We start from the raw sequence: 12,752 nt of genomic DNA on the forward strand, positions 1-12,752 counted from the left end.
AGCACCGCACAGTTCCAGCCACAAACACCCCTGCAATGCCAGCAGCAAACAAAGTTCTAGCCACAAACACCCCTGCAGTTCCAGAAGCACCGCACAGTTCCAGCCACAAACACCCCTGCAATGCCAGCAAACCGCACAGTTCCAGCCACAAACACCCCTGCAATGCCAGCAAACCGCACAGTTCCAGCCACAAACACCCCCGCAGTGCCAGCAGCAACCACAGTTCCAGCCACAAACACCCCTGCAGTGCCAGCAGCAACCACAGTTCCAGCCACAAAGAACCCTGCAGTTCCAGAAGCACCGCACAGTTCCAGCCACAAACACCCCCGCAGTGCCAGCAGCAACCACAGTTCCAGCCACACACGCCCCCCCCCCCCCAGTGCCAGAAGCCCCCAATAAAGGCAGCCCACACCACCAGTGCCAGCGGCTCCCACTGTTCCAGACACACACACCCCTTCCCAAGTGCCAGCAGCCCCCCAACCCTAGAAATAGAGAGATAGATAGATAACACAGGTAGAAGGGTGTGGGCAGCACAGCTGTCTGGACGGTACGGTCGGAGTGCCAGCGGCTGAGGAGGCGATCCACCTCCAAAAGTATAAGAACAGAGAATTCCACAGCACATCCAAATAGTAAAAAGTAAAAAAAGTGACTTTATTCACCAGACATGCGACGTTTCGATCCGCTCAATGGGATCTTTCTGCAGATGTCACTGCTTGAGAAAGATCCCATTGAGCGGATCGAAACGTCGCGTGTCTGGTGAATAAAGTCGCTTTTTTTACTTTTTACTATTTGGATGTGCTATGGAATTCTCTGTTCTTAGATAGATAGATAGATAGTAAAAAAAGAAACAAACAGACAAAACTTCATATACTTACCAGTCTCACCAAGTCGATGATCCAAAATGGCCGACGATGAGGGGGAGGGACAGGAAGTTACTGGGCATGCGCAGAAACGTGAACGTTTTCTAACGGATCCGTGTCAAAGCGGAGCCAGGACAGACGGATCCATCCCCATTAACTTCCATTGTAAGTATGAACGGATCCGCACGGCCAGGCGGACACCAAAACGCTGCAAGCTGCGTTCGGGTGTCCGCCTGCTGAGCGGAACGGAGGCCAAACGCTGCCAGACTGATGCATTCTGAGCGGATCCTTATCTATTCAGAATGCATTGGGGCAGTACGGATCCGTTCAGGGCCGCTTGTGAGAGCCTTTGAACGGAACTCACAAGCGGAGCCCCGAACGCAAGTGTGAAAGTAGCCTAACACTGTCTTACTTTCAGACACTATTAGTAAATCCGCTCCAATGTGTCTAGAGAAGTCATGTTGCCAAGAGGAGCTGGAAAATTCAGCAATGTACAGATATCTGCTATTTCTTCATTAAGATTTTTAGTTCCGTTTCAGCTTCTTATCTTCACCTTTTATTTTCTTATTTTCTATAGAATTCCAGATCCGTCACAAGAAACATTTACATGAAAGAACTGAGAAACTTCGAGAGAACAAACCTCCAAGATGTGATCAGCGAGAGGAGAGTTTTCCATTCCGTACACGTTATGTCAACCTCATCATTGTCTCCACTGATCACTTCAGAGAACGCTCTGAGAATGAGCTCATAGAGACCGGGGTAAAACATGAGGAATGCTTAAAGAGAAATCAAAATGAATTACTACACATTTCCCCCAACAAACTGTTCCGCTGGTGCCACCAATCCAGACTTGTGCCACGTATGGTAATGGTAAGCGGAGTGCCCGGTGTAGGGAAGACCACACTGATGCAGAAGGTTGTCCATGACTGGATAAAGGGGGATCTCTATCAAAGATTCTCCTTTGTCTTTTTCTTCAAATTCCGAGAACTCAACAGACTGGATAAAGTTAGTCTGGAGGACATTATACTTCATCAGTACCCATATCTGGAGGAGCAGCTTAGTAACATCTTACAGGAACCAGAAAAACTTCTCTTTATATTTGATGGTTTAGATGAAAGTCTTCATAACATGGATTTCCCATCACGTCACTTGTGCCCTAATCCTAAACAGCCCGAACCTTGTGGTCAGATTGTGGTTAGTTTGGTGAGAAAGTCTCTTCTTGATGGTTGTTCTGTCCTAATGACCAGTCGCCCAACCAGACTGGCATCAATTGATTGTAGAGTTTTCCAGAGAATAGTAGAAATCATTGGGTTTTTACCGGAAGAACGACAGATGTACTTTCAAAACTTCTTCCCTGACCCTGAACTGGCGGAAAAGGCTTTTAATTATGTGAAGCAGAATGACACCCTGTACACGTTCTGCTACCTCCCGTCCTACTGCTGGATCATCTGTACAGTATTATCCAGGAGCTTCCAGCCAACAAGTAGTGATCAGCCGGTGTCATTATTGCCCAAAACCGTCACCCAGCTCTTTGCGATATTTGTCGCCAACATCCTGTCCAATCACTCCCTGGACAAAAGTGACGCTCAGAAGATCCTGCAGTCCATCGGATGGATGGCAGAACATGGAGTCGTGAATCACAGGCTTATCTTTGATGAACGAGATCTGGACTGTTTCCATGTGGACAATAAGTCAAAGCTCTTATCAAGTTTTCTGATGGAATCGGAGGAACCTGTGTCCTATTCCTTCTTACATCTCACAGTTCAGGAATTCTTCTCTGCCTTGGTGCATTATGTGGATTATTCTCCTGAAAAGTTACAGAAATCACTAAAAGATGCCAAATCATATCCTGATGGACGAGGTGAGATGTTCCTCCGTTTCCTGTGTGGTCTATCAGACGGCTCCACCAGGTCAATGCTAACTGGATACCTGGACAGACAAGTAGCTCAGACATCTATAGATGTCATCACTTGGCTAAAGAACTTTATTCTAGAAGAGAGGCCAATGGAAAGTAAGGACAACAAGCGACGTCTTCTCAGTACATTTTTCTATCTGTATGAATCCCGGAATAAGGCTCTGGTGCGGGAATCATTACAATCATACAGAAGTCTTGACTTTTCTGGTGTTCGTATGTCGGTTCTAGACTGCGCAGTGTTAGCGTTTATTCTGGACACCTGCACAAATATAGAAGAACTCAATCTATGTAGATGTTCCTTAGACACCGAAGGATTAGAAAGACTTGCTCCAGGATTACATAACCTGCAGGATCTGAGGTAAAATACTAATTATATTTCATCTTTCTGTAGTATTCAGGATCTGACAGATTTATTGTATGTATTTGTTGAGATGTGGGTGTAAATGCCATTAAAACAGTCTAAACTAAGTTTTTGGCAAAAGCAACGCTCATTTTTATTTTGAGCAAAAACAAAGCAAAATAACATCAAAATAAATTATCTTCATGGGTCTTTGCAACTACCTTGGTAGGAAGCAGCCCCCCCCAGTGTCCAGCTACCACTTTTTTTTTTTTTATATATATATAATCTTTATTGGTATTTAAAAAATGTATTACAATCATCATCATCAATATTAATATTTGTACATTTTAGAATATAATACAATGTAAATACCTTTCAAGGATTACCCTCCCCTTCCCCAATTCCTGTTACTCCTTCTCAATATCCTCCCGCCTCCATAACCCAGTGCCTCTCCCCCTACCCTCCCCCACCCCCATCCCCCGTCAGCGGACCACCCTTCTTGATCCTGTCAGCCTTTCAACCACTTCTGCCACAATCTAAAGAATCTACGTTTTTTTCTTTATCGATACTAAATGAAATTCTTCACTAATTATTGAAATTATAGCCAATTTCTCCCATTCCTTAACCGTTGGTAAGACACTACTACCCCAATGTCCAATGATAAATCTCCTAGCCTGAAACAAGAGTTTAGCTGCTATTTCTCGCTGATTTGAATTGTCTATCCTGTCCATCACTTCAAACATGAATACTTCGAACTCTACCAGGACGCTAAACCCATGATATGTCTCTATTTTCTTATTTACCTTACACCAAAAGTCTTGGATCCCTCTGCATGTCCAGAGTATATGGATGTCATCCACACCTATCTGTCCAAATTTTTTGCAGCTAAATTCACTAGGTTTGTAAAACTTCATCAAATCTTTAGGGGAGTAGTATAGTCGATATAGTATATTAAATTGTGTAACCCTATGGGAGAAATTATGTGACACTCCATTTTTGGCGTGTATCACCTTCTCACAGAACTCTATCTGATGGGAAAAAAGCTTCTGCCATTTATAGCCTAAATAGTTTGCTGCCCTTTTTTTTGTCTTCTGATATAGTAGATCTCGAAATATCCTTGATATCAGCTTCTTACCAGCTGTTAGCTTGGATATCTTTACTATAGGTTGTGGGAGGGTAGATAAATATGTTCCCCTCCCTACCGACGCCCGGAGGGCTTGTTTGAATTGTAAATAGTAGAAAGACAGATCTCTATTTCCAGGATCACATGCTTTTCTAAGTTCAAAATAATCAATTACATCTCCATCCTTCCATACCCGTCCCAATTTGTAGATACCATTTTTCCACCACACTTCTTGTTAAATAGATTTTAATTCTCTCAGATAGGTGTTGTCCCAGAGTAGAGTGCTCTCATGCACTCCAGTCTGGAGCCACATATCCCTTATCTACTTCCACATTTTGGTCCACAAGGTGTTAGCTTCCACTAATTGAAAAATACTGCATTTATCTAAGTTTTTATTAATCCCTTCTAACATAACTTTATATCTTTGTGAATTGCTCCAGTTTATCATATTTCTAATTTGACCAGAAAGAAAATAAAGTTCCAAGTCCGAGACCAATAATCCACCTTCTTTCTCTCGGATATACAGTATTTGCGCTTTAATTCTAGGTTTTGTACCGCGCCATATCAAATCCGTCAATAGGGATACTATCCTTTTAATAATTCTCTTAGGGATTATTATCAGCGCGTTCCACATAATTAATTCAAGGAAGGTAAGAATAGATAGACATTTCCACCAGTGAGATGCGGCCTGCCATTGAAACCTTTAATTTTTTCCACACTTCTACTTTTTTCTTTTTTTTCCTGTATTTTAGGAAGTACGTTTAGATGTAAGTAATCCTTAGGGTTGGGAGTAATCTGAATGCCTAGGTATTTTACCGGCTCATCTATTTTCTTAATTTTCAATTGGCCCGTTATTACTTTCTTTAGAGGGTCAATCGGGATACATGCTGATTTAGCCCAATTTATTTTAAGGTCAGAATATCTACCATAGTCATCAAATATCTGGAAAATCTTGGAAACTGAGCCATGTGAACCCACACATAGCATAATATCATCCGCGTATAAGGCAATTTTGTTTCTTCGTGAGAGCCATACCTAAACCCACAATCTCCCTATCTTGCCTGATCATATCCGCTAACGGTTCCATGGCTATTGCAAATAATAGAGGGGAAAGGGGACACCCCTGTCTAACACCTCTACCTATTGATATATTATCAGAGTATTCTCCATTCAATATTACTTTTGCAGATATATCAGTATATAATAACTTAACCCAAGAAACAAATATATCACCGACTCCCATTTTTTTTAATGTTGCAATCAAAAAAGGCAATTCTATGGTATCAAAAACTTTTAAAGCGTCTAAGGTTAAGATCATCCTCTCACCGCTATTTGTGGGTTCCACCTGGGTGTTTAAAAAGTATCTAATAAGATTGTCAGTTGTTGTTTTACCTGACATGAATCCCGACTGATCCTCATGTATAAGGACCGGCAGCACCTCCCTAAGCCTAGTCGCCAATATTTTTGCTAATATCTTATTATCGGTGTTAATCAGAGAAATAGGGCAATATGAATCTGGGGACGTTGGATTTTTCCCTGGTTTTAAAATAAGGGTAATTAAAGGGGTTGTCCAAGTTATATTTATTGATGACCTATCCTCAGGATAGGTAATCAATATCAGATCGGCGGGGGTCCGACACCCGGCACCCCCTCCGATCAGCTGTTTGAAGAGGAGACTCGCACGGTGTCAGCGCTGCCTCCTCTTCACTGTTTACCTTCTAGCCGTTGCATCTGCAGTGGCGAGCAGGTGTAATTACACGCAAGCCGTCCAATTCATTTCAATAGGAAGGCTTGGGTGTAATTACACCTGCTCACCACTGCAGATGCAACGGCTAGAAGGTAAACAGTGAAGAGAAGGCGGCGCTGACACCGCGCATGCCTTCTCTTCAAACAGCTGATCGGAGGGGGTGCCGGGTGTCGGACCCCCGCCGATCTGATATTGATCACCTATCCTGAGGATAGGTCATCAATAAATATAACTTGGACAACCCCTTTAAGGCTTTCCTCGGGCAATTTCCCACATTTTAAGTAAGTTCGGGATCAGTATTTCCCTATACTGGGCGTAGACTTCAAATTGGATGCCATTAGCACCTGGGGTCTTGGTTTTAGTCGTTTTTAATAATATATTATCCACTTCTGTTAAATCTAGGGGGATCTTCAATCTATCCCTTTGATCTATAGTGACTGTCTTGATCGTGATTTTCTCCAAAAAGTGTTGTATTTCTGCTGTGCTCTTCTTTATTTTGCTACTATAAATATCCTTGAAGTATTCTTTAAGTAGATCTATTTTGGCCGCTTGTTCAATGATATTGTGTTCGGCTTTGTCTACCAGGCAATATGTATACCTACTTTTATTTATCTGAGCTGCCACCAGAGCGGCTAGTTTTTTACCAGGTATGTGTGCATGGATGTAGTTATCTCTCACAAAATTCTCTTTTTGTTGTACCGCCATCAAGAACAACTCATCCTCAATTAAGGTAACTTTATCTAACCATACTTTATAATTTTGCTCTGTGGGGTTTTCAATATATTTTTTTTCATGACTTTCCACTTCGTGTTCTGATTCTAACCCTAATTCTGATATTTTCCCCCTTAATTTTTTTAAACATATTGCTGTGTATTTTATAATAATCCCTCTAATATAGGCTTTTGTGGCCTCCCAAACAGTATTAATTCCCGCTGAACCCTCATTTATGAAAAAATATTCCTTCATTTCTTTCAAAATTTTATCGTGTACCCCTATTATAGTTATCCAACCTATGTTTATATTCATGCCTCTTTTTTCCACCACCTGTTTTCGTATTTATAACAATGGGGTTATGATCCGAGACCCCCCGTTGTCCATACTTAACTCGTTCAATATCTAGTGAACCCTTATTATTAGTAAATACTAAATCAATCCGTGATAAACATTTGTGCGTTTTGGAGAAACACAAATATTTCCTTAATTTTGGATGTAATGCTCTCCAAATAACAATCCAGCCCAATTCTTGTATTGTGCTTTTTAATTTAGATCCCATACCTTTCCCTATTTTTTATCTATCTAGTTTTTCATCCATTATATTATTAAAGTCCCCTAACACCATAAATGATTTATCCCCTGCATTGAGCGTTAAGTCACGAATTATTAACAGAATATCTATTTTAAAAGGCGGCGGTATATAAACATTCACTATTATCCATGCTCTACCTTCTAGTAAACAATCCATAAGAATATAGCGGCCCTCCTTATCTACAACAGTTTTTACTATTTTAATATCAATATCACGGTTTATTAATATACTCACGCCCTTCGCATAGGATGAATAAACCAAGCGAAAAGAGTGCTGTATCCAAGGTCTACTTAAACCCCCCACCGTCTTGTTCGTCAAATGCGTTTCCTGCAGACAGACTATGGTGGGGAGAAACCTTTGTATTACATTGAACACAGCCACTCTTTTTATGCCCCTACTAAAACCCCTAATATTCTATGAGATTATTTTCATGAAAAACTATAATACTGTGCATCTCCTGCTTTGTAAGAGTCCGCAGGGGGAAGGAAACGGGAAAAAGGGAGGGGGGAACACAGGGAGACGGCAGGAGAGAGAGAGTAAAAAAGGGGAGGGTGACACAGGCATTGGGTATTTCCCACCCTTCACATGATCCAGGATAGCAACTAACCCTGGGTCTCTTACCTAGCATTACCCCCCTCCGACCGGCCCCTCTTTATCTTATCTTTAATCCATACGCTCACCTCCTCTACAAAACAAAAAAAACAAGTTCTATTCTCCCACTCTATCCGTAGTCTGGCTGGAAACATCATTGAATACTTAACCTTATTCAGGCGCAATATTTTGTTTACCTCAAGAAACTGACTTCTCTCTTTTACCATCTCCCTCGCATAATCAGGAAATAGCATTACCTCCAGCCTACCCCTTATCCTTGACTTACTCACGATCTCCTCTTTATCCCTTACTGATAGTAACTTAATCATTATCTGCCTCGGTCTTGTTCTTATACTCTGAGATATGCTGGCCTACTTGTTCCACCAGCCAATTTTGTATAAACCAATGGGGATCTCGTCCTTCCACCCCCTCCGGAACCCCCAAGCATCTTAAGTTAAACCTCCTGGACTTATTTTCTAGTTCTAATACTTTATTTTTTAGTTCTCTATTATCATCCTTTAGAATATTTTTTTCCTACCGTTAACTGGAGAAGGTCTTCCGCGTCTGATATTCTTTTCTCTACTTCTGATAATCTATCTTTGTATTTTTGTAAATCAGCTCTAAGGAGCCCCACTACTTCCCTGATACTTCCATTCTGGAGAGAGAGGTCTTTTATTGCTGTACTACAGTTTTTTATTTCTTGAAATATGTCCTGAAGACTCGGCACCTGTTCCCCCTTATTGGGGTTATTTTCTTCTGTCTCCTTTTGTTGTACCTCTCTTCCCAGGCTGGTGGTCCTCCTCGGCCATCTCCACAATAACGTTCTCTGTTAAACCCAGAGAACCATCATCCTGGTCTAAAGACACATCGTCCTTTTTTTTTCTTGGGGGGAGCTAATCTGTCCTTGCATATTAATCAATAGCTGTTGCTTGGGCCTTTCAGCCTTTTTAAGCCTTGGGGAGATTGAAGTATTTAATTCAGGCTGCCCCCTTCCCTTTTTCCCTGCCCCCTGTCTAGTCTTCCCTTCCATGATATACAACACCAGGAGTTATAACAAAGTCGCGACCCAGCAACAGTATATGTGCGGTCAGTCATGAAGGGCCCGGTACATGCTAGGTTACAGCCCACAATGTGCGATTTGAATCATATACATATTTTTTACAACACAACCGTGCACATATCCCATTTAATATAGTAACACTAATAGGAATGTCTTCCATCCAGTATAAGTTCCAGCATATATAGCTGACACCACTGAAGATTCCCCAATGCCCCACGGTTAGTGTGTTTAACTCCTCTGTATTAGCAGTCCGGGTAGATAGTTAGCAATAAGTGTCCCAGTCCAGTTAGTATATTACACACCGCCAATTGGCAAGGCCCTCACGTCTCTGCTGTAATGGAGCAATTTTGGCCAGCAAAAGTTAGTAGGGTTAGATCATGCACTGGCTATAAGTTGTTGCAAAATCGTCCAATATAACTGCCATACTCCCATCAGCCGTTCACCCTCAGCACACAGCAGCAGGGGCCACACAGCGATCCTTTGAGTTGTTTAGCATATTAATAGGGGCCTCCCTGGGACTGAATGTACAGGTGCTCCAATCAGGTACGCAGGGAAAGGGGGGGGAACTTCCAGGGGTCGCCCCCTTATACAATATGCAGAAGAGGGATTATTAGGCTTTTTATATCCTTGTTTTACCATGGAAGTCTCCCCTCTTCCTTACCACCGTTACTTCCCGCATCTCCAAGTTCCCCCCTATCCTGGGGGTAGATTTAGAACCGGATAGTACCCCGTCTAGAGATAATCTTCCACTCGTCCCAATCCCTCCACCGCCCCCACACCCCAAACCTCCCATCGCGTCAGCTGAGACCCCGTCGACCAAGTCCCCTCAGGACCGGCCTCTGTCCGTCTCACCTGAAGGCTGATCTTGACATCATGGTGATCCACATGCGGTAGATAGCTCGGAGCCTCCTGCCCCCCCCCCCGTTCCTTCTATCAGGCATCAAACAATCCAGCCTCCGGCACCATTTTCCGGCAGCCACTGCTCACCTGCCACCCCGTCTTCAAGATCAACGAGGAATTCAGGCCCATCCAACAAGCAAGGCTCCATAAGCGGGAAAACAGCGGGCTAAGTTCTGAGGAGCATACAATGTAGTCGGGAGGCGGAGGCAAAGGCAGTCAAACGGCCGCAGAGTCGGAAGCGATACACAGCACTGTGGCTACATCCGTTCACCACAGTGCGAGCCGATACAGCTGATGCGGGCTGGCGTTCAACAGCCGGAAGGGAGGTGCGCGCGTCACCTGTGTGCTCATGCTCCCCCCCCCACGTCCAGCTAACACTCTGAACTGAAGATGGGTTCCTAGCACATTGCACAGGTGCCTTTAAGTACATAAAACTCAGGATCACAACCTAAAAGGGATCCACACACTTTATATTTCCAAAACAAATGTTACAAATGAAACATAACTCATCACAGAGGAGCTTATAGTCCACTTAATATACAGATCATAAAATAGCAGTTATACTAAAGATACAAAACCCCTTTGTGTAACTGCGGCTCTGCCTCCCCGAGGTTAATCAGCTGCATGCGTCTCACAGTTTGTAATGCAGGCGAGGTGATAATGCTGGATGTTAGTGTGAACAGTGCCTAAGGCTACGTTACACTCGCGTTTTAGGCGGACCTGTCATGGATCTGCAAAAACTGATCCGTTACAATAATACAACCGTATGCATCCGTCATGAACGGATCCATTTGTATTATCTGTAACATAGTCAAACGGATCCATCATGAACTCCATTGAAAGTGAATGGGAGATGGATCAGTTTTCTATTGTGCCAGAGAAAACGGATCCGTCCCCATTGACTTACATTGTGTGACAGGACGGATCCGTTTGGCTCAGTTTCATCAAACGGACAGTAAAACGCTGCAGGCGGCCTCCAGAGCGGAATGGAGACTGATCGGAGGGAAACTGATGCATTCTGAGCGGATCCTTATCCATTCAGAATGCAATAGGTCACAACTGATCCGTTTTGGATCACTTGTGAGAGCCCATGACAGATCTCACAAACGGAAAGCCAAAACGCGAGTATGAAAGTAGCCTTAGTCTGCAGAAGTAATAGTGGCCAGAGGTTTGCTGGCCAACAAGGAAATTAAAGCATACAAGACAGACATACAGACGCACACAGACAAACTAATGACATATTCAGCCCCTAACATACCCCCCAGCTCAGGTGGAAGCTTGTCCTTCCACAAAATAGTTTTCCTGGACTTGGGTACCAAACCGAGATAGATGGTCAGCATTCTTATACTGGACTCCTGGTTTATACCTCGGTAAGGCTGTAAAGTCACGTACCATCTCGTCAGACAAGCATCGTTACCTTTCATGGTGTTTAGCCAAAATAAAGGGCGAGGATCGGAGATTTGTAAATAATAATGCAAACTCTCAATGGCCCATTTGATGGCTAAACATTCTTTTCCGCACGCCTCCACAACGGCACTACCTGGAGGTTGGCCCGCCTTTTCAGGGACAGGAAACAATAGCAAGATCAGCCAATAAAGGGCCCCCTCCCTCTTACCTCTCCAGTTGTTTCCTGTCCCCCAGAAGGTCGGGATCGCGGATCAGCAGCTCGCGCTGCCTTTCTTCTTGTGAGTAGTCCCGGCTCTGCCAGAGAGCCGTTGCAGGAGGAGGGTCCGCGGGATTCAGCTATACTGTCCCTCCCTCCTCTTGGTGTAAATCCGGCGGATGCCGGTAACCCCGGGCTTCTACCTCCCGCGTCCTGCAATGCATGGACCGGCGGATCTGTGGGCAGCAGGGGGCGTTTCTGGGCCTGGGAATGAACACCACGTGACTCCTCCATGCTCTGTGCTGACATAAAAGATCACGGCGGGACGCACGGGGGGAGGGGCTATGATGTCACTGGACCAGGAAGTGAAATACAGAGCGGGCTGCCGGCGTTCCTAGCCGCTATCGAGCTCTGTTTTCTGAGCAGTATGTCTCTGCAACCTGGATCCGAGTCCCCTAAAAAAAGTCCACGGATGCTCCCAGGCCCTCAAACCCGGTAAGCCTCCTCCCTATATTTTATTGGAGTTACTTTACAGGAAACTTTGGGTGTTTTGTGTTACCTTACAATTCTCTTTGGTGGCGGTTCCAAAAAAAGAATTTTATAAGTACTTACAGTGTCATCCTAAATTGTGTCTCCTAGGGGAGAGATGTCTCAAAAAGGGAATCGTCCCTCAAAAAGAAATGTGCCATCTGCAAAAAAGCACTTTCTAGTTCCTTCAAAAAGCCTCTATGTCAGAAGTGTTGTGACAAGGTGGTCTCGGATGAATCCCCTACACTAATTGAAAGCCTAAGAACCATTATTAAAGAGGAAGTTGGGGCTGCTGTAGAAGCAAAATGGTCTACTGTCCCGCCCAAACCCTCTACGTCAAGTGCCTCTCTTATTGAACAAGACTCGGACGTAGACGAAGGGGAAATCACATCCGACTCAGACTCATCGATTTCTGAGGACGTCTATAGGAAGCCTCTTTGCTCAATCGAAGAGACAGATTCATTACTGAAAACCATCTGCAGCCTCCCACTACATGTGTGTGGGCACTGCTTAAAAGCACTTTTTGATCTAAATAATGTACTAGGTTGTAATGTATGATTTTGTATTTATGTATCTGCAAAATCCCTGTTAACAGGCCTATTAGGTGTAATTTTTACATCCCACCACTAGATGGGGATAACGTTCAGGTCCTATAAATATCTAGGTTAGGCCTAGTGAGGGAGTTCTGAGTCCAGATCCTGGGAGTAAAGATGTAGTTCAGAAGAGAGCAGATCTGAGGAGATCAGATTAGTGGGAAGGAAATGTAGGGTGAAGACTTC

The 12,752-nt window shown here is 43.7% G+C and overlaps 1 protein-coding gene across 2 annotated transcripts in view; it reads left to right on the plus strand.

The window, feature by feature from the left end:
- Nucleotides 1-12,752, plus strand: part of LOC122921534 (NACHT, LRR and PYD domains-containing protein 12-like) — a 276,607-nt gene that overhangs the window by 68,851 nt on the left and 195,004 nt on the right. For both annotated transcript variants that reach the window (XM_044271573.1, XM_044271574.1), the window contains exon 6: nt 1,438-3,133. In XM_044271573.1, the coding sequence (XP_044127508.1) occupies nt 1,438-3,133 (1,696 nt within the window). The remainder of the gene's footprint in view (nt 1-1,437; nt 3,134-12,752) is intronic.

This window comes from Bufo gargarizans, chromosome 11, assembly GCF_014858855.1.
Source record: "Bufo gargarizans isolate SCDJY-AF-19 chromosome 11, ASM1485885v1, whole genome shotgun sequence".
Taxonomy (NCBI): Eukaryota; Metazoa; Chordata; class Amphibia; order Anura; family Bufonidae; genus Bufo; species Bufo gargarizans.